Below are 22,715 nucleotides of genomic sequence, written 5' to 3'. Positions count from 1 at the left end.
TCCTCTCTTTGTCTGTCAACATATTTTAATACTTTCTTACAGTATACCTAGTTCTGTGAGCCAGGGGTATTTGGAGGGAATGATTTGGGATTTCATTAATCTCTTTCTTGAACTACACTGATTTAATTGCAATGTCTTTGAAATATATTTACATGAAACCTAAGGCTTGTGCTTTCCATCACACTCATTTTTTTCCCCAATAATCTGAAAATAGACTTGAGCAGCAAGTTTTATTTCCCAAAGTGCCTTGACTGATTTGGCATTGATGCCGTGTGATTTAATTGTAAAAGAATTATCCAGGAAGTGGGACAGAAGATAATTGATACTCCTTCACAGAGTATGGCAGAAACCATATTAAAAAATGATACTTAACTCACCTGTTTCAATATACTCAAAGAACATGATTTTGGGGGTGCAGAGAAATGATCTTTCTAGCTTCCTGCCAACTTTTGTTTTCTTAACAAGCTGCAACAGAAACAAACACACTGATCTTTTCTGTCAGGAAGGTTCTGCATTAGCTAAGTGCACATTGGCAGGTGTAGGGAAGTCCTGCACTTTGAGTCCAAGGAGGTCTTTTAGGAGTAGCTACCTTGTCTTGTTTATGGTACATTTCTGTCATATCAACCCTCGGGGTGCTTGCTGAGGCGTTGTTTGGAGAACAACGCACAATGGGATGAAGTCCCATGCTAAATGGCACAGATGTGTAACACTGAATGTCTGTCCTCCACGGAACCAGTGAGCTCTATGCTTGATTTTGTAACACTGCGATGTATTATTTTACACTAGTAAATAAACAAGCCTATCAGAACGTGAATTGTTTGCCAAAGGCAATAGATGTATTTGTTTCGAATGCCTCCATGGAAACCAGAACAGGAATGCCAGAGTCTTCACTCTGCTTTCCTCAGCGACAGAGAGTTCAGCACTGATGTGCACGCCCAAAGAAAAAATGGGAAAACACTCAGTAACCGGCTAAGAAGCACCTTGATTTGCTTGGGTGGGGAGGGCAAACAGAAGAGGAAGTGGGATGTACCCATACAATTTGAAAGGGTTGCAGAGATAAGAAAGCCTGACTTTAACAGTATCGTGATTTTGGCTACAGCCCGATTGGTGCCTGATGGAAGAAAACAAGTCCTTAGGATCCCATTCCTCTGGCACAGGGCCAGAGGCAGGGAGGATGAGAAATTTGGCTTGGCTAACTTTTCTGCATCAGGTATAGATTCACTGTTGACGCAAATGAGAAGGTTGACATCCATTCTGCTTACCCAAGAAATGATTAAATTTAAGACTGCCACCCATGAACTGGCAGAAGGCAGAGGCGTGTCCTCGGTGACAGTCGTGGCAAATGTACCTCCTCAACTGCCCCATCCATTGGGGCATCCCCTGGGCTGAAATTTTACACCCGTTCCCGTCAATTATCCCAACAGCCTCACTTGCTGCACGAAAGTGCTATTAATAAATAGCATCTTCTTCTTGCCAATTTAGTTCAGTTCAACAGAACTTTATTAAACATCTGTTTTGTGCTGTCAGGTACTGAGGCCACTAGTAAATAACACATAATCCGTTCCATTCGTTACTGCCTTAAAGGGGAGATGATTTAAATGCTTGAGCAGGAGCCAGGCAGAGAAGAAAAGCGAGAAAGTTTCTGAGATAAGGCAAAGGCTTGAGACGGTGTAAAAAAAACTACCAAACCATCTGATATTAAAAGGGGAAGGTGTCAGGACAGCTGTGGTTGAACATGAGGACAGACAGGTAGGCAAGGGTGAGGTCGCACTAAGGAGTTTGGACCAACCCCGACAGTGATAGGGAGCCCCTGGTAAGTTTTAGACTGCGGAGACTCAGGATGAGATCTGCAATGGGAAACGTCCGCTCTCGCTGCGTTGTGAAGAAAGGATGAGAACAGGCCAAGAAGAAGAGCAGAGGAACCGACTGAGCAATTCCATTATTTAAAACTGTCCAGGCCCCTTAGCTAGAAACTGCTTACCTTTCGCTTCCTTTTCATCCTAACCAGCAATCACAGCAAGTCACACTGGTTCAAGTGCCAATGCTCATTTCAATTCTTCAGCCATCATTGAACCCTTCTATGTGTACAATCCTGTGCTGAGAAAGAATCTTTCTCTCCCAAGAGAAGCTGACTACTTTATGGGAGTGATGAACACTCAAACTGGGAATTTGAAAATACTGTGGTAAGCAGTCACTGGGTGCGATCCAAGGTGGAAGTGATGGGAGCAGAAGGGGGAGGCAGAGGAAAGGGGGAGGGGTGGAGAGGAAGTTTGAGTTATGAGAGTGAGTAAGAGTTCCCCCTGAGGGAGAAGGTGGGGGTTACAGTATCCCTCGTCCAGGGAAGAGCGAGTGCAAAGCCATGGAAGTGGAAGTGAACTGAGCCTGTTGAGGGATCAGCAAGGCGTGTGGGACAACTGGACTGGAGCTTGGATTATGAGCGGAAGCAAAGAGCCGGCCGTCAGAGAGAGATGCCAAGTCCACAGGTGAAAGCCTTGGCTAATACAGGATGACCTGCAGAGCAGGGTGATTTCTAAGCCAAAGAATGTGGTGTGATTGGATTTGTCACTTGAGTCCATTTCTCAGACCACTTCAATTTATCACTGTCTCTTCATTTTCCCCGCCTGTGCCCTGCCAAAGCTCTTACTATTTCTTCATTTCTGCGAGCCTGTGGTTTTCTTGATTGCTCTCCCTGCCCCAGGCAAGCCCCTTCCGCTCTGTGCTGCACTTTGGCATCTTGGTAGAACACCAACGTGCTCCTGCCAGTGACCCCCACCCCCTCCCTGCCCCCACAGTTGCTGGAAAAAAAAAAACCTCAAATAGTTACAGGGCATACAAGACCCTCGCATTCTAGTCTGTGCTGTGCTCTAGGCTAATCTTGTCCCTCTTGTGCTCAGCCCAGCCTTCTTTCCAGCATTGCTTTACCGCCAGGCCTCCCAAGCCTGCCACACCCACTCGCGGATTTGGGTCTCTTCTCTGACTCCTCTCCCAAAGTTGGTCTGAGATGTTCTTACTGCAAATTTCTCCTTAACCTTCAAGAATCATCTCACAAGGCAAGTTGCTCTGACCTTGCCTGGACTCGCAAGGGCCGACACATCCCTTGGCTCCTCTGGGTTCCCCTGCTCTCTGCTGCACGGCGGAGACTACAGCATACTTGCAAGAGCTGCCTCACTGTCCTGGCTTGCAGCCTCTGTCTCCTGAGCTAGGACAGGTGCTAGAAATGTGAGGCCCTATCACATTTCCCTTAAGAGCTCAGCCCAGAGCACCATGCCAGGCACATCCTTAGGAGCTCCACCAAGATGAAATGAAGGTGCTGATCTTCTCATCCTATTTTTGTCTCATCAAGCAACTATTTACTGTCAGAGGGAAATCACTTTTCCGAATAAGGTTACCATTCCTAGGTTGCTGTGGCTGCTCTTTTCACCGCTCAAGCTTCTCTTGATTGAGAGAGCCAGGGCCTCATTCCCCACTCCCCAGGAACTCTGTCACCCACCGTAGAATTCACTTGCAACCAAGGAGCATGCGGAAACCTGCAGTTTAAATGTCACTTCATTGCATTTTGCATCCTCAATAAAATGCCAAAGACCGTCTTTGGAGTTCTCCTAAGGTATGGCACTAAGTCTACAGCTAGGATTCATCCAAGAGCCAATTTTGTAAATGAGGAACGAGAAACAAGAGAAAGCTGTACTAGGGTTTCCCGGGGCTCCCCCTTTAATAGCTGAACAATGACCCACAAAGCAGACGCTTATTGGAGACTCACAAACTCACATAGCCTTATATTCCTCAACCATAGATTTACCATCTGTCCCCGTTTAAGCACTGAGAAAACTTAGGTGTGGCTTTAAATACCTCTCCCCCATCCTTTTTCACGTTCACAGCAACTGGCAGGAGCTTCAAACTGCTCAGCCCAGGACATTCCTGGAAGCCTACAGAATGAGCAGCAGAGTATCCAGAGCCTGAGGAGCCAATTCCTGGAGGTTTTCTGGAACATCTGATTGTCTCTTGTTATGTCTCTTGTTACATGGTAGTCTAAAGATCACTCACACTGAAGCACATCTATGGGACTAACATTTTGCGGGGGACAGCTTTGTTCTAGCAAGTGTCTCTAAACATCAGTTGTAGACTGAATCTTGATGTTTGGGGATGCGATTTTAAAAATCTGAATCTAGTAGCTGTGTTACTCAGAAAATCATTGTTTTTTTGACAAATGTAGAGGTACTATGTACAAGTTTAATTATATGAAGTGCACATTGGTTGGTAAGTACAATGAGGGAACAGGCCAGGGACAAAAGAAGACAGAGGGCTTGACTGAATGGGTAGGTGAGGAATCTCTGAAGAATCTGGTGAAGAGCAATTACTGGCTCACTATAGAGAGACTATTAAAGAGGTTATGGGGTTTCCATATGAACATTTCTCTGATTTTTGCAAGAATGAAGTGGGCCTAGACCCTACTCACAGTGTGCCTGTCCACATCATGGATCTATTGCAAACATTTTTCCTGGAAGAGTGTTGAGAAACAGCTTATAAACCAAAAGCAGAAAGCAAACAAGTCAAGGACAATTTAGGATTACAGAGGATGAGCAAGTGGAGGGAGGAAATGCATTTCCTTTGCTGCTTAAATGCTAAAAAAATAAAAATCAAAATAAAAAATCCAGCAAGAAATCGCAGCCTTAAGATTTGCTAAAGAGGGGCTCTGCATTGTTGCAGAACAGGTTAAGCCGCTGCCTGCAGAGTCCCAGCTTCTCCATTTCTGATCCAGCTCCCTTGAGATCCAGAGGAAGCTCCTGGCTCCAAATCAGCTCAACTCAGCTCTGGCCATTGCAGCCACTTGGGGAGTGAACAGGTGGATGGAAGATCTTTCTGTCTCTCAAAACCTGCCTTCCAATAAAAAATAAATCTTAAAGACAAAAATATTCATCTTGCTGGATGAAAGGCTTTTTATTAGAAAGAAGGAAGGCCCTGAGATCCCGAGCGCCTTCCCTAAACAAAGGGATTTTGGGATTGCAAGGACAGTTCAACCAAAGACCAATAATTCATAGCAATAAAACAGATACTTTATACATATGAAGAAACAGGTATAGGGGCTGGTGCTGTGGCTCAAAGCTAATCCTCCACCTGTGTCCCTGCTGATTCACTTCCCATCCAACTCCCTGCTTGTCGCCTGGGAAAGCAGCAGATAATGGCCCAAGTGTTTGGGTCCCTGCACCTTCGTGGGAGGTCTAGAAAGAAGCTCCTGGCTCCTGATCAGTTCAGCTCTGGCCATTGTGACTATTTGGAGTGAACCAGTGGATGGAAGACCCACCTCTCCTTCTAAAATCTGCCTTTCCAATTAAATCATAACAAAACAGGCGTATAAATGTGCCCATCCACCCACAAGATATATATTTATGTATCTAATGTAGGCCACAGAATTGAATGAGTTTGAAACAGCGAGGTTAAAATATCTATTTAAAACTTAAAAATAGAGTTTGGCATAGTGTTCTAATCTTCCACCTGCAGTGCCAGCATCCCATAAGGGCATCTGTTTGTGTCCTAGCTGCTCCAGTTTTTGATCCAGTTCCTTGCTAATGTACCTAGGAAAGCAGTAGTGCCAAGTGCCAAGTGCCTCTGCATCCATAGGAGTGATTTGGAGGAAGCTCTTGGCTTTGGACCAGCACAGTTCTGGCCATTGTAACCATTTGGGGAATGAACCAGAAAATTAAGAGATTTCTTTCTTTTTTTCCTTTTAAATAAATATGGCACTGGCGTGATAGTGTAGTGGTTAAGATCCTTGCCTTGAACACATTGGGATCCCATATGCATGCCGGTTCTAATCCTGGCAGCCCTGCTTCCCATCCAGCTCCCTGCTGTGGCCTGGGAAAGCAGTAGAGGATGACCCAGCTTTGGGACCCTGCACCCACGTGGAAGACCTGGAAGAAGTTCCTGGCTCCTGGGTTTGGAATAGCTCAGCTCCAGCCATTGCGGCCACTTGGGGAGTGAACCATCGGACGGAAGGTCTTCCTCTCTGTATCTCCTCCTCTCTGTATATCTGGCTTTCCAATAAATAAATAAATCTATATTTTTAAAGTGACTAGAAGCACAAATAAATTGATTCAACTGGCTCCACCTCCCAGCACTGGCATCCCATATTGGCACCAGTTCATGTCCTGGCTGCTTCACTTCCCATTCAGCTCCCTGCTTATGGTCTGGGAAAGCAATGGAGGATAGCTCAAGTCCTTGGGCTCCTGTATCCATGTTTGGGACCCAGAAGAAGGTTCTGGCTACTGATTTTGGACTGACCCAGCTCCAGTCATTGTGGCCATTTGGTAAGTGAACCAGGTGATGGAAAAATCTCTCTCCTCTGTAAAATCTCCTTTCCAATAAAAATAATTAAATTTGTATAAAAAAGTGACTAGAGAAAACTCTTCCACCAGATAAAGTGATAACTGAATTGTTAATTTTTTTGAACTTAGTATTCTGAAATTCAATGGTATTGCTTAATATTATCTGAAATATTTTATACATGGACAATTCACAGGTATCAAATTTATGGCTGGTCTACTTTCTGTACCTGGCCATGTTATATACATACATTATTCTTTCTTTACTCATTACTCATAACTTGTGATTTAGGTTATTCAAACTGACTAAATCAATATTACTTTTGGGACATGGCTTAGCTCCCCGCAACCAGCTCCACCATATTCCCAAACAGTGACTAAAGAAACAAGTGAATAAGCGCTCGATATGTAATGTAATGTATGTTATCATGTTTACCAAAAATGACTTTCAGTTACAAGGTGTCTGAGTTAGCAGATCTAGAACAAGACGCAATATACCAAATAAGAAAACCAACCTCAGTAATACAGATGTCTATTTTATTAAAAAAGTTACAAACAGGTGGACTGCAGGGTCGTCTTACAAAATGACAAGAATGAAATCTATTGGAAAAATTTTACTTTTACAAATCTTTATAGGTAATTGTTCAATGTTTGTACTTATTATTTGAGATTTTACTTTTCACTGATAAAGATACAGTACATTAGATCCAGGATAATAGGTTACATGATTTTATTTGCAGAGCCCTACTGCAGTGATTTGAACAACTCCTAAACAGATGCCATAGTAAAGACAAGACATATATTGCATTTAATATTTAATTTATTATCCTAATAAGCAACATGCAATCTATTGAGGAAGCTAAAATAACTTTTGGTCCCTTTTCTTAAAATGTGCTGGAGAAACCATCATTAAAATCACTTTCCCCTGATTCCTGTGATCCTAGATAAATTCAAGTTAAATTTGCTGCTGAGGTCAATGACAATGAACACTGTATTTGAGGGGTGGAGGACAAGGAGAAGGAGAAGAAGAAAGAGAGACAGACATGGAGGAGAGAGCGAGAGAGGGAGACACACAGGTAGGGGAAGAGGGAAAGGGAGGGAGAAAAGAGGGAGATCCATAGGAAAGAAACAATGCAAAAGCAAGCTGCAGAAAATTTAATCATGAATTATTTGATTCCTTTAGATTTTGACAAAGCTAATCAAGATGAACCATAATTACTTAACCTACTTTGAAATGAGTGTTTGGTTTTTTAAGTTTGGTATTAAGGTGCAAACTTAAATTACAGATTCGTTTCAAGCAGTTTATAAACAAAGCACAATGTTTCAATTGCCTCACCCTTACAATTTTCACCATAAAATTCAAAATTTAAGAGCAACAGTTTACGATGTGGGAATCTGATCAGGAATCAAATGCAACACGATTTAAAAAAAGGAAATCAAAGTTTAATCAATTTCTACTCAATAATTAATGGTCATGTTGACCAATAAATCACATGAATGTAGATATCACTTTATTTGAACATCACACACAATAGAAATTTAAAATTGCCACACCCTTCCGTAAACCATCACTGCATATATTAGGGCTTTCCTTGACAACATTATTGAGCTATTATTATAGATCAAAAGCATGGTTTTGGTTTGTTGTTTTATTTAGAAGCATGTTCAAATGACTAAAGCTGGGCTCCTAAAATCGAGAACTTTGGTGCAGTAGGTGAGCTGCAGTTACTAACTTCTGCAAATTAAAAGCACACGACTAAAACCAAATAAAAGCCAAGGAACAAAATACTGTCAAGCTGACACCATTTAAAAATCATTGCTAGGAAAAGCGCTTGTTGTCATGATGTTAAAACTGAACCAAAGATTCGTCTTTATAAATTTCTTTTCTGTTTCTATACCTGTGTTACGGTTAAATGTTCAAGTATTCAGACAAAATGTGCTGATTAGGTAAACAACATGGAAGGCAATGGCTATTAGAAAGCACATTTGCAAAAATAAAATATATTAGCCCAGAGACTTGGTGCTATTCTCCCTCCTGTTACACAGATTTTGTCTCTACTACGAACATGCTTCTGGAGAAAATAACTAAAAAAGCAATTGTGATAGTGCAAGAAAACTTTAACAAATATTGCTTTAAACTATTATTCAGAAAGACAAAATATTAAGAGCTAGAAAGTGTACATGATTTTATTCGAATCAATTTTACATGTGCAGAAGTCTACTGGATGTCACTTACAAGCCTGACAGGCAAAGCTGAGCTATCTCTGTTTAGGTATACAATTAATTTACCATGGATACAATATCCCTTTTCAAAGGCATTGCTAAGTAGGTCATAACTAAATTTAGAACTTCACAGAAAGGAAAATGTTACTGCTGCAATTCAATGCTGTAAATGAGATTAACACATGTGAAAACCTAATGGAATTGAACACTTAACTGTTCAACTAAATGCTCTACAGTCAATTGCAAATACAGAACATGTTAAGTACAAAAACACATCACAAGCCGCACTTGAAGAAAAGGGATATTCCATCCATATAGATGCAATGTGATCTTTAGTTTCTTTTTACAACACTGCCACATGTAAACAAAGTCTCAAAGTATTAACCGACCATTTAAAGGAGAAAGATTTTACAAATAGAATGAAGCACTGGTACGAGGTAATATACAGAAGTAACCATTTGTTTAAGGCTCAATTTTTTCTCCATTTATAACTTTCTTTTAAAAGGCATTGAGTAGGTAATACTGAGTTTTGAGTAATAAATATAAGTTGAGAAACTGATTAAAGAAATCAATGAAAATATTAAAAATTAACCCTTGCATATTAGCCATCAATAAGAACTTAGAAAGCTATAAAAGGACTGATAAAGAACAGATTTTGAAACGTATGGTAAACGTGCTAAGCATTCCTGTTGAAGGTCGTTGGATCTTGACGGCCAAAGACCTTATGCACTTAATTCGATGTATGGCAACATGCTGTAATAGAGACAGGTTTACCAAGGCTCAGTTCTGCAACCCAGGTTGTAAAGTTCTCCAAAGCAGCATCTGTGCAAATTTCCTCTGAGTTTTATCTGCAATGAAGATTTCAAAAAGTCACCAAATGCAGAAACAACAGTTTTAGAAGCTAACATCGACAATGGATCTGCAAGTACAAACATGCACCACAATCTCAACCTGGAATGTCATCGTATTCCCCATCAGTCTGAGTACCCTACCCTCGCCAAAAAACAAGTCGTCTGCTGTGGTCCTAACAAGTCAGTAGCGATTAGGAACATAGCAACGATGCACTGGACAGAATGTGTGCTCGAAACTACTCTATTTTCATGATAAGATGTCACTGTATACCTGTGCTATACAATATGGCCAATGTTCATACTCCAATTGATCTAGTTGTGGCTTATGCTGATTTTACTTGGAACCTGACCACCTAGGTGGCAGCAGCAGTCCCCATTGCACAGGCTGCCCCTGGGGACTCGTGCTGTCAGCCTCTTCTCACAGCTCAGAGATGGCGGCCCTTGCAGCTAGTCATCTGGACAGCCGCAGCACCCTTCAGCTGTGCTGAATCACCAACTGGCTTCTAGGGAGAATGGAACTGCACGTTAATGCGCACAATAAAATATCGCACCAGAATGCAAGAAATAAAAGAACAGAAACTAGGAACGAAAGGCGAGCAACACCAGAGTCAGAGTATTTAAGGGCTCTGCCAGCATTTACATTGGTACAATTTTCATGCATGTCATTTGACAGTATTCTAAGAGCCTGAGAGAAGCCTCTGGCAGCTGTTTCATAAATGTTGAACTTAATGTAGCTCTCATTCTTACTGAAGTTCTACCCCTAATCACACCAGGGACAAATCGAACAAAACTCTCAGTCTCTTTACAATCTATCACAGAAACATTTTCTTTTTCAGCTGAAATTTGGACTTTTTGTTAATGAGGACACTGGTCATTTAAGTTTGGGCAAGTTTAGCTTCCTAATTATAAAAGTAGGGATAACCTCCTCCCCCTCCCCAGGACTGCGAACATCACATCATGCGGCTTGTGCAAGTACCTTGGAAACAGCAACACCTGAGTCAAGTACTGTTCCTTTCCCAACTGTGTGACAACTGTGTAACAGACCAGGGCCTGGCCATTATGTCCAAACTAAAGACCTGGGCTTCTTTTTAGCTTAGTTTGAATCACTACATCTACTGGAGACACAACCACATTTCATTATACATGTATTTCATCACAAAGATTTTCCAGTAATTCAGACTACACTTCCCTCGATTCATCTAAACTTGTAAATTTCAATTTTGATCGACATTTCAAAAAGTATAAATAGCTCAAGAGTTTAAGCTATTCTTATGAATTAAATATTGAATGCTTTCATAGACTTCATCCTCTGAATTCCAACTGAAAATGTAGTTAGCTGTGTTTTTTTTTTTAGATAGCCAGAATAAGAATACAAACCCACTTATTAGCTTATTAGTCTACATAAGTAAAAATAGACAAATTGATCACTTTCCACTTTCCCAAAACTTGGTTAAAATTTGTCCATCCACACACCCCTGGACTACAACACTCCAGTGAGACTAAGGGATATATATTCTGAGTCACACTAAGCAATATCAACACCAGGCATTCAGCATTAATGCGGGCTACTTTTCAAAACACTACTATATTATAATTCTTGGTAGCAATTAACTCCAAAGCAGGAGTTTGTATGAAGCAAAAAGGACAGTCTCAGATCAGAATTTCACAGCAATATGTAAACGTTCTTGTTGCACAGTGACGGCAGCACTGACAGTTTTCTAACACACTGTCATTTTGAGAAACATCCCGGCTCCTGATCAAATAAGCACTTCATCACTGCTAGGATGCCACATCAAGATGCATGGCAAAGGTCTGCGTTAGAGTTGGAACACCTTCTCCTCATCAGACATTCACATTTGTCTAGTGAGGTATTATGGGAGACTACAAAACACAGGGCAAATGATAATCCAAACCTTGTGCTCAGGAAACCAGGGTCCCCCCCAAGCGGGGTAAGCACACAAGGCTACCAAGCACAGCACTGATTATTATTTACGTCAGCCTGAAGAAAAAGGGAGGTTCCCAACTCAAAACTAGCATATCACTTCTTGGGGCAGAATGCACGGGCTCTCGGACGCCCTAGCAGTTCATATACTTCCAGCTTAACTGGACTTCCTATCCATAACAGTGGCATTTACTAGCATCCTTTCTCTCCTTTGGAGCATATGTGCAATCATAACTGCTCCTATCCCCCGCCCCCGCGTTTTAGCTACATAATATTCTGAAGATTTATGCCAAGACTTATTTTTAAATAAACTTCTCTTCATTCTTTTCTTGACTTGGCATTTTCATACCTAAATATTAATTGCATTATCAGAAGACCATGCTGGAATTCTGTTGACAGAGGTTAAGTTTTTAATATCTTGCTTCATTTCTCTAATCTGTGTTACACTCACAAAGCTGACTGGGGGTGTAGGAGTATTATGTCATTAAAAGTGCTCACTGTCATTCACTCGCAAAAGCTGACCTGCAAAAGCTGACCCTGTGACAGATTCCTTAAGGGAGAGCATGCAGGCTTAACGTTTATGATGAACTCAGTGTTAGGGAATGGATTATTTTTCTTATGTGTCAGACCTGAAAGCTCCAAAAATTTAAATGAATACGATGAATCCAATTCTGAAATCTCAAGAGTGGAGATCCCCAACACTGCAAGCCCAGTGAGTTGATTCCAGCTCCTGGCTGTGACTTGGGCCAGGGAGGATACAATTCTCCTCACTTTAAAGTACATTTTAGAAATCCGATTGCTCTAACACAGTGGCTAGTAAAGGACTCTGGGAGTCAGTTTTTGATTGTACGCATTTTTCCCCAACAGGACTTCAGTTTTTCTTAGGGACATTATCTTGCAAACTGCAGAAACGCAGGAGGAGGGCAATCCTGCAAAAACAATCTTTCCTGTGGTAGGGTTAGGACACTTCCCTGGTGGCAATATTCCAAGTCTATGAGGCAAGTTTTTCATAATTCTACTGATGGGTCACTCTAAGCCAGAGAAGTAAATGGAATAAATCTGCATGTGTCATATGCAGTTCATTCTTCAATAAAAGCCTAATGTTGAAGTTAAAAGGAAGCAATTAAAGAAGGAACAGATACACAAAGAGTCATTCTAATCACCACACACCTCCATACCCAGAGCACGTCCCACAGCCCCCATAGGGGCCAAAGAAGCTCCAGGAGAATTAGGGGTGCCAGAAAGGGCAAAGATGCGCTATGCTGGCATGGATCCCAGGTCCAATATGGTGTACACTATTCCAAATCACGCTTGACCCTCCATCCAAGCCTTCTTCTTTACTTCAACTCACCAAATAACCTGGATGACAAATAAGCCATTCTCCCTACTCCAGATAACACAGAAAATCAGGGCAGGAGAAGAAAAGCAGTACCTAATAAAACTGTAACTTCTGCAGCAGAATTGCACCCTAGAGTTTTATTGATATGACTAACATTTCACTTGGATATGAAAATGCCAGCATTTCAACCTATACAACATGACTGAAGATTTTCTTTTCATATTTACTCAAATCCAGCATTGTTATCTAAGTAAAAGCCCCCCAAATAGGATTGGAAGTAATTCTGATTCTATATTTTTTACTTACTTGAAAAGCTGCTGAAAATGTTAATCAATCCCACTATATTCAGAAGTAGCTCAGTCCCACCCACAGATGGTCTAGCCTTCCAGGAGCCTTTGCTAACCTCGCAGGCATTCTGCTGCCCTGGGAAATGATCTGCTAGTCTTGAGTCAAGAATCCCCCTTTTCCTTCAGGCTCACATATATAATGAACTGAAGTTGACATAAATCATGATCTTTGTTCTTTCTGTTTGCTTCCTGGTGTTGGTACTCGTTTGTGCCATTTATTCCAGTTGGGAAAACCCATTCCAGGATACACTGAGAAAAATGTATAAAATCTCCAAGAGACATTTAGGTAGTCCTAAAGAACACCTCCCCTTCCCTGACTTTATTATTATTATTATTATTTCATAAAATTGGCCCAGCACATGGAAATCCTTGAAAAATCATCATTACAAATTTCTATTTGCCCAAAACATAGACCAACCTGTCACATTTAAGGGAAAGCGTTACTGCACTTGCCCGCTTCCTTTGAATGAGCCAGCAGATCTGAAGACATTCTTATGCTACTGGTGGCCATTCTTTCTGCTTTGAAATCACCCCTGCCACCTTATCCATCCCCTCAAATCCTACCCAGTCAGCAAGGCCCGACTCAAATGTTGCTGCTCCTTCAACTTGTCTACTTCAATGATGCTCCACTGAAAGACTCTGCTCTCCTCCCTCTCCAGGGGCTTTCTGACAATTTCCAGGGATATCTTCATCTGTCTCAATTGGGCAGGCTGGGGGACTGCCAGTGGCATCCAGTATTACTGTACAAGCCAGAAATACTGCTAGATATCTGACAACCCCGAGCAGAAGTGGAAATGCTGAGAAACTCCTCTAACTGGAGGGAGGCTCTTCTTGCCCTGAATGCACATTGAATGCTGATTTCCTTCTTTAAAACTGTGATGAGATTATTCATATAACATCTACACTTGTCAACAGTGGTATACTAAAATGGTAAATTGTCAATTCTTTACACCAACACAGGAGTGGCGAGGTCATGAGTAAAACCAAACTAGATGGACAACACTGGCCTGGGTTGCTCTTATGCTGCTGTCCACATGGTAAAACAAGTCCTACAAAGCACTGATGGCAGCTACCTCAAGGCCACCAAGGATGAGACCAACCTATATAGAATCTGGCCATGTTTCCAAATTTACTCTAACATGTCTGCCAATGATTGGGGCAAGGTGAGGAAACCACCCTGGGGTCCATGCAAAAGCACAGGTGTTCGCTAAAAGACCACTGAGCCAAATCAAAGGGTGTCAAGAAACAGGAAGAATTATCCAGAGCCATTTCTTAGAGCATTAATATAATTTTCCTCTCAGTTAAAATCAATAAAATAGCAATAATAATCACAGTGTTGCTTGGTTAAGTTCTATTATTCCTTCTTGGATAAGGTACTAGTAAATATTAAGGACAAATATTTCCTAAATCCCCTCTACATGGTAAAGCTTGATCGTCAGTGTCAATGTAGGACTGACAGACTTCAGAGCCCCAAGACCCACACTACAGGATCCGGAAGCCATCACCTGTTCTTTGGTTGGGACAACCTGAAACTTGACTAGCCTCAGGTTCATACATTCCCATTCACATCAGTTGACTATTGCTTGATATCCGCTTCTCCCGCCCCTCCCCCCCCCCAGTGTATTTAGTTCTAACAGAATATGATCAGAGTTCATTCAGTATTTTTAGAAAGTAAGCTGATTAGTTCTTCTATCTTACAACCTACATTTTGATTTATGCATTATACTTAACAAAAAGAAAAAACAATACAAATAACTTGATGATAAAACTTACTATAAATGCTTGCTTGGGCAGCACATACACTAAAAATGCAACAAAACTTACTATAAACAAGAATATCTGTAGTTATTCATTTCTAATTTCTAACATATTCATCAACAGAAATGCACATAGCAGGCTTCTGATAGGAAAAAAATTTATGTGCTCTGCAGGTAACCAAATGGATTAAAAATAATCTGATCACAAGGAAAGGAAATAAACTTGTAATAAAAAAACTGAAATATCGTTAGCAATTGTCCATTTGGAAAGAATGTTTGGCCCGCATCCCACATTGGGCAATCTGATTGTGGCAATGCAAGACTCAGCAAGGCAGAGGTGATGGCTTAAGTCATTACCCAGCCACTCACTTGGGAGACTCGGCTTTAGTCCTTGACTTTCGGTTTGGGGGTCTCAGAGAGCATCTGGGGAGCTAGCTATCAGATAGAAGCTCTCTCATTGTCTCTTGATTTCTCTTACTTTTGGGTGTGCCTTCTGTCTCTCAAATGAATAGTAATAAAAAGAAGTTAGGCCTTTGCCATTTTGGTTGCGACTAATTTTACTGTTTACCCCCTTTAGTTATGTAGGTTAATGACAAGAACAAAATTCAGAAATTCTGTGGGAGTAGGATACATTTTTATACAAAGATGATAAAACTAAAGCCAAGTACACATTCTTATTCATCTGCCCAGTTAAAAGCATCAGCTAGCAGAAACAGAATATGATGGTAAAGATGCAATCACTACACACAACCTGTTCAAACTTGAACCTTGCTTCTGCAAACAAGAATACAGAACTCAGCCACCAACTACACCTGTTCCTTCCTAAAAAGACAATATCGCAAATGTCATGGTCCCAAAAATGTGTGCTGGACTTCAGTCTGAATGGTGACTTTATTATAAAGTAACAGATCAGCTAGACATAGGAAAATGGATGAATTTTCATTATGTTCCAGTACGCTAAAGGCTGATGAGTGAGGCATTTTGAATAAGGCACTGTTGTCATCTTTGAAAGATGACACAACCTGACAGGAGACCTTGTCTGAAAAGATAAATTAGAGACCATTCGTCTGGTCTCCAGGGAGCACATATAAAGCCCGACCTTTGATTAGGAATCATCACTGCAATCTAACATGCCTGTTGCCATTTGCAACACTGTCTCCCAGACTCGAGGTCAGCCTTGGCTCAGAAAGATCAATTCCATTTCTGATACTGTCAGGCCTGTCTGGCTCTGCTGCGGTTTCTCAGTCATCCACGATGCTGGCTGTGTTTACTATCTAAGGGCTACCGTCTAAGTGAGGGTACTTGCTCAACTACAGCCAAGACTAAAAGACTATGATATGAATCAAATAATCTCATTTTAAATGCGAAGTTTTACATAACCTTACTTTGTCAGGATCTCATTTCATTGAAAACTTTTGAGATTATTATTATTCCTCAACTAGACACTATTTCCAGTTAGACAATATGACAAATTCTTTCACCCAAACTCAAATGTGTTTGTCCCTGTAATCAATGGTTGTGGCTGAAGAAAAACATCTGTGTGATTAGAAGCTAGCACTTCTCTCTTTTGCAACCAGTTGTTTTCATTAAAAATAAACACTTTTCAGTGTCAATAAATATAAACCATAACACCAGTACCTCAGCAATGCTTCCTCTGCAGGACATAATAAATTATCTGAATAAATTCATATTACTAACCAGTAGGTTCGTTTATAACTTCATTATAGTAAACTGAAAACTTTTTTACAAAATATTTTTTCTAATTTATGCGTGTATTTTTAAATTTAAGATAACACTCTTAGTTTCCTCAAACCTTGCATCATTTCATGTTTGAATACCTTTTTTGAACACTTTTTACTGTTTCTTAATTTTATCCTTCAGTCAACTGAACGTTTCCTGTGCTGGCGACTGTACCTTCTAACACCTCACAGATGTTTTCAGCAGATTCTCATTAGGACCACTATTCATAATTAAGTCAAGATACACTGTGGTACTATAATTTTCTATTTTCAGAGGTCACTTAAGTCCCTCAAGTGCAGAATAAGGTGATTAAATGATCATCCTGCAAAATAAAGCACTTACATGATTAATAAATTGATTATTTCAATTATAGGCAACTCTGCTGCCTGCATATAAAAGCATAGAAGTCATCATGGAACTCATCGCCTTCTGAAGTTCTTTTTGAAGGTTCTCCAGTGCAGTTTAGAAGATACATCAGCCAAACAGGGGAAAAAGTGTATTATGATTTGACTCAACCCAAAGAAATGTCAATAGGAAAGGACAGTAAACTCACTTAAAAAATCCATAAAGCTTGGTGATTGGAATACAGGCAATTGCTTTGTTTGGGTTAGCTACATTTTTTAAGCGTCCTGTATTGATACAATTCTGTGCTTGGAGAGATGTCATTTTACAATAAAGATAAATGTAAGATTGTGCCATGTGCATTATTTATACTAATCAGCTTCTTGCTATAGTTGTTCAAAAAAACAGAACAAAACACTACCTATTACATTCCCGTCAACAACTAACCTGCTCGGTATGGCCATGATTGAGGTTATCTTTTTCTTACTGGACAACGCAAGTTGTACAACACTGATCTTGCTTCTCAGGCAGGGACGAATAGTTCATTTGTCTGACGATCTCAGCAAAAAGTTCATCCACCATTGATTTACTTTTTGCCGATGTCTCCATGAAAGGGCATCCCCATTCTTGAGCAAGAGCTCTGCCTTCTGAAGACATAACCTCTCTTTCTGGTTCCAGATCCACTTTATTTCCTACTAGGATTAGTGGGACTTTTTCATATCTCTTCACTCTGACAATCTGATCTCTCATCGGCTTGATATCCTATTTGAACAATCACAAAGAGAAAAGGAAAAGAATTTATTTGTGTAATAGCAGGACAGCAATATCAACAACAGAAAAGTCAGCGCATGGTGAGTAGATAAAGCTACATCCAAAATAAAACCACATACTCAAATGGAGAAAACACTGTTACTGTGTTCACTGAAGGAGGACCTAAATAATTTCCACAGAACCTACCTGCTGAGTTTATCTGAAAAATATAAAACGTAGGTTCTCTACCAGCCCAAAAAGTCAGATACAAATTAACTTTCCATCATCATCCCCAAAAATACAGTAATGAAGAAGAGCCCCCAAATATGCTTAATCTGCTCACACACAAAGTTGCTTGGCCATGTTCCTAAACCTGCCTGCTTGTCACTGCTTCTTGTAACACCTGTTATCCTAGCCCAGGATTGCAGCATTCCTGGCCAGTTAGCAAGAAAACTGGAGAGAAATTGTTCAGGGAACAACTAAAACACTTTCTAATGCCCAGAAGACGCGAGTTTAAAAAAATGATTAAGACACTTAAACATTTCATTTTAAAGTGATCATTTGCACTTGTCTTCCAATAAAACAGAACACTTGAAAATGCCCTTCATATATTAGATACCAGGGGAGTCAGGCAGGCAGGCGGGAAGAAGTCTTTCTTTCCTCAGGTTTGTATTTAACACTAGATTTTTTTTCCTTCTACGTGTATTATTTCCTAAGGAACTACAATGCATTACAAAAGGTAAGAACTTTCACAATTTTCCAGTAACATCAATTTGAGGGAGGGAAAAACATTGCTTTAAGACAATAATAGAGATTTAATCCTACCTAGCATTCAAGATTTTAAGATGTCTTACAACCCTGAAAAGAGATGCCGTAAATAGCAAATGTGATTAATTTGCATAGTCCTGGTCCACTCAAAATTTACACAGTTACTTGCTGCTTGTCACAGTTTGATTTGACCGTGTTTCACCAGTTCAGTCTTTCCGGTGTTATGGTAGTAACCCAAAGCTCAGCTCAGTCCCAACTTCTGGCATTTGGGCTCTAAGGAGTTTAAGTCTGTTGAAGTCCTGGCAGTGTTTTCCACTCTCTGTTTATGTCTGTAACAGAAATGGATTTAACGGGAATCTTGGGAGACACCCTTGTGAAGACTCCCAGTCTCTAGAGAGTCAGCTGCGCAGATAACAAAACCTCCGGAGGATCTTAAAAAGAAAACACGTGTGAAATACCACCTTTCTCACTTTAGTACTTTCTGGGGAAGAAACTTTGCGAATAGTATCGCTTTGGAACTTAATGCTACAGAAATTGAACTTTCCCTTGGTCCCAATAGTTTTGATTCACTTCCCCAGAACTTCTTATCTTAAAAAATAATAATAATTTTCTGAGCTGGCTGTATCAGGTCCCTGGAAAAGTTCACCTTAGTACTTTCAAGTACTAAAGAAACTGAAATTAGTACATTGGATTGGCTAAAGCACTTAAGGTCTCTTAAGTAAGCAACATTAAATGCATACCTTTAAATGCAGAAAAAAAAATAATACCCATTTCCTAAATCAATGGAGGTCAATATAATGGGTCAATATGAGGTTATTTACTCTCAAGGAATAAATAGCAACATTTAGTGCATCTCTTAAAATAACGCTAAACCTTCAGTCTGTCTCCCAGGGAAGGACTAGGCAGTTTTCCTAAGAAACTGGACAACACCCAAGATAGCACTGTAACCAAACAGAATTCATTTGTGATGGTGGTGTGGTGGGTGGGGGGTGCAATGCAGTCACTTGTAGGAACTCTACTTTTCAGTTAGCAACTGGCCCTTATATTGCACGCCGCCAAGTCAAATGCCTAGAAGGGAGTGCCAGGGTTCTTCCGGTAGCCTTAGTCGGATTTACAAATTCAGCTGAGTCCTTGGGCGATAACAGAGCCGTGGCACAGCTGGGGAGACACGCATGCCCCCCCCCCCCCCGCCCCCAGGCCGCAGCTGAGAGCAGACTCAGCTGAGTTATCTGTGCGCTGGATAATGGGCTCCCCAGCCCTTTCCTTTCCAAGCCCTTTATTTGCTCAAGATTATCTGTTAAGGGTTGTTTGTGCTGAATGGGTTAATCAATACTTGTGCAATTGAACAGGAAACTCCGGAATGGTTATATCCCAGGGCTAAAGTCGGCCCAGCAGCCCCTTGTCTCTCTCTCTCTCTGGCTTTGCCTTGACTTAAAAATAAATAAATAACTCAAAAATATTCGTGCATGCTTCAGTTTTCTCGTGCTTTCTCATTCTCTCTCTCTCTCTTTCACTCACTCTCTCCCTCCCTTCCTCCCTCTCTCTTTCCAGAAACAACCTGACACTTTGCCACGCCAAGAGTCACCTAAAAAATACGCCATGTCTAACTTTCAAAAGCCAAAGACGGTCAGCAAGGCGCGGTTCACACTACGCGGAGGGGAAGGCACGATTACCACACCCCCTTCCAACAAATGCGCAAGACTTGGGTTGATTACCTGAAAAGACTGTTGATTAACCAGACTATACACCAGGATGAAGCCTTGGCCGTTTTTGATGTAGAGGTCTCTCATGGAGGCAAACTGCTCAGTTCCTGCGGTGTCCAGAATTTCCAGCACAGAGGGCGAACAGTCCACTTCGATCTCTTTGCGGTAGAAATCTTCAATGGTGGGGTCATATTTCTCAATGAAAGTCCCAGTGACAAACTGCACGGTCAGGGCAGATTTGCCAACCCCTCCGCTCCCTAACACCACTACCTTGTATTCCCTCATGAGGCTCACCTACACCAACTCCTACCCGAGGGGGAGGGAAACAACACCCCGCTAGCTGCGGCGCGGCTAGGCGGAAGGTGGGCGGAAATCTGCGAACTGGGGAGGAGAGTGCAGAGGAGCCGAGGGCCCGAGCGGGGAAGAAGAGGAAGTTACAGGAGGGGGAGGGGAAAGAGCTAAGTGTCGGGGGTGGGTGGGGATGGGATGGTAATGCCCTTCCTATAGGAAGTGAAGCCCAGGCAGGGGGCGTGGGGAGGAGGGCGAGCCAGGGAGAGGGCGATCGAGGGTGGGGAGAATCAGCGCACCCCTAGAAGGGAAGGGGTGGGGGCGGCGGCAAGGCGGGCGGCTGTCCTCAGAGCCTGGGGCTGCCCGACAGCCTTCACACAAAGGGGCCCAGGGTCCCCGCTTCCTGCTAGCGCCGCTGGCGAGCCAGCCCAGGCCTGCGGGCTCCGCACCCGTCACTGCTGCCCGGGCGGATCTCTGGGTCCCGGCTCCAAGCGAGAGACGTCCGGCCTGTGATGGCGGGGCGGGGAGGGGTGGGGGGGAGAAAAACACGCATTAGCCGCCTGACCCTCACCCCAAGCAGCGGTCCCGGGCTGCTCCTTTCCCCCAACTGCCACCCTCACCAGGCTGCCGCCGCCACCGCCGCCGCTTACCCGGCCGTCCGCACCCGCCCAGCCGCCCGGGAGGCTCTGTCACTCCAAGGCCATGACCACCCGCTGGCTCGTGTGTGTCACCGCCGCCCAAGCGCGGCTGCTCGCCGAGGGGAAAGGGGCGGGGGCCGGCCGGCGGCGGTGGCGGCGGTGGCCGCAGGGACACCAGCCGAACCCACCTCTTTTTTTTTTTTCTCCTCACCCACCCCCCCACCTCTCCCCCCTCCCCAGCACACACCCGGAAGGGTTTCCCTGACACACTGGCTGAGGTGCCCCAGTTCCCCGAGACTGGACGGGATCACTTCCGGTGGGGAAAGTCCCACCTCTTCGGGGCGAGCCGGGTGGCGCGGGGGGCCGCGCCCTGCTGAGCGAGCCAGCCGCCCGCGGACGGTTTCGGGTCCAGGCTCCGGCCTTGGAAAAGGGCCTCTGGGAGAACCTCTGGCGTCCGTCCCTTCCCGCCCGCAGCTGCTGCTGACTCTCTCTACCCCCCTCCCCCTTCTCACCCCAAAGCCGTTGAAGCTGCTCTGGCTGGGCCTGGCCTCCTGCAGCTGGGCCCGAGGAACTGCTCAGCTCCTTGGCCCGGGTAGGGCGACCAGTTAGCAATCTAAGGACCGGGAGAGAACGCCACACATCCCAGCACTACAAGTTGCAGGGAGAATAAAATCGGCCAGGACTTTATTTTCTTTGCTGGTATTTCTTCCATTTGATATTCTTCTGAGAAATGCATGCAAGATATCCCTAGACGTTGCTGTGCCTCTGGCTTTGTATGTGATGTGTTTGGGCAGTGTGATCGTTAAACGTACACATTATTTTATCATCTCGCAAATCTGCTTTGACTCCATTAGCAAATACCAAAGTGACTGCTTACAAAAAAAAAAAAACCACAAACCTAGGAAACACCGTTACAAAGTTAATAGTACTCTGATTTCAACCATACACAGTAAAAAAAAAAAAAAAGCAAATAGCGACTAGTTTATGGAAAATGGTTACACCTGCATAGTAAGTTCTATTAATCTTCCATTATCTGCATGCATAGCAATTCTCATGTTGTCTCTTCCAAGCTCAAGTTTCGTTTTAAATGCCACCGTTGGTCATCATTGAGGTCTTTAAGACAAATGTTAATTCTCTTAACGATTTTCTAAGTTTCTACTTTTTCATACAGTTGTTACCTATCTTTCCTTTTGCTAACTTTCCATTTGTAAACTTTCGTGTCAGAGCCACAGGGCCGCATGGCCAGGATACTATGCTACATTTTAGGCACGTCACGAATTTTTTGATTAAAGCATACACCCAGAAACTCACTGGGCAGGCAGGTTAAAGTGACTCCTTTCTTAGAAACCCCAAGTAACCAAACTTTATCAAAAGAGATTTATTGTGCAAACCAGCTCGTTAGAACTGAGAAAACAGGCGAATCACAGCAGTGTCAGATCCCACTGTCCCTCCCTGAGAATACCCCCGTGGTGTCACTTACAGTATTCAGGGGCTGTGTAGTTGAGTTTCTCCCGGGCCTTGAGCTAAGTGCCGTCTCTCCCGCGGAGTCCCCAGCTCTGGCTCCAGCCGGCCCCGGGGCTGCCGGATATTTGAGACGCTGCCCTCTGCTGGAAGAGCTTGTCGTCTCCCCATAGGTCAGCGCTCCATCCACACGTGCTGTTGCCTGATTTGGAGCTTGGCTGCTCATCTCCCTGCCCCTCTGTCTCCGGA

The 22,715-nt window shown here is 42.7% G+C and overlaps 1 protein-coding gene across 1 annotated transcript; it reads right to left on the bottom strand.

The window, feature by feature from the left end:
• Positions 1 to 6,840: 6,840 nt before the first annotated feature.
• Positions 6,841 to 21,446, bottom strand: RAP2C (RAP2C, member of RAS oncogene family). Its single transcript, XM_040999614.1, has 5 exons — positions 21,338 to 21,446; positions 21,018 to 21,114; positions 20,092 to 20,874; positions 17,306 to 17,620; positions 6,841 to 9,388 (listed from the first exon to the last, which is right to left on the bottom strand). Exons 3-4 carry the CDS (start codon positions 20,362 to 20,364, stop codon positions 17,342 to 17,344), a joined length of 552 nt encoding a protein of 183 aa, XP_040855548.1. The 5' UTR covers positions 20,365 to 20,874; positions 21,018 to 21,114; positions 21,338 to 21,446; the 3' UTR covers positions 6,841 to 9,388; positions 17,306 to 17,341.
• Between the last annotated feature and the right edge of the window lie 1,269 nt (positions 21,447 to 22,715).

This window comes from Ochotona curzoniae, unplaced genomic scaffold (assembly GCF_017591425.1).
Source record: "Ochotona curzoniae isolate NIBS_2020 unplaced genomic scaffold, NIBS_Ocur_1.0 scaffold_1852, whole genome shotgun sequence".
NCBI classification, from domain to species: domain Eukaryota; kingdom Metazoa; phylum Chordata; class Mammalia; order Lagomorpha; family Ochotonidae; genus Ochotona; species Ochotona curzoniae.
Note: the sequence above shows the minus strand (reverse complement) of the source record. Positions and strands in the feature narration are given on the sequence as shown.

Excerpts from the sequence above, each read along its gene's own strand:
- RAP2C (XM_040999614.1), bottom strand. The coding sequence starts at position 20,364 with ATGAGGGAATACAAGGTAGTGGTGTTAGGGAGCGGAGGGGTTGGCAAA. Across the intron at positions 17,621-20,091 it reads TTAATCAACAGTCTTTTCAG|GATATCAAGCCGATGAGAGA; the intron begins GTAATCAACCCA and ends TTGTTCAAATAG.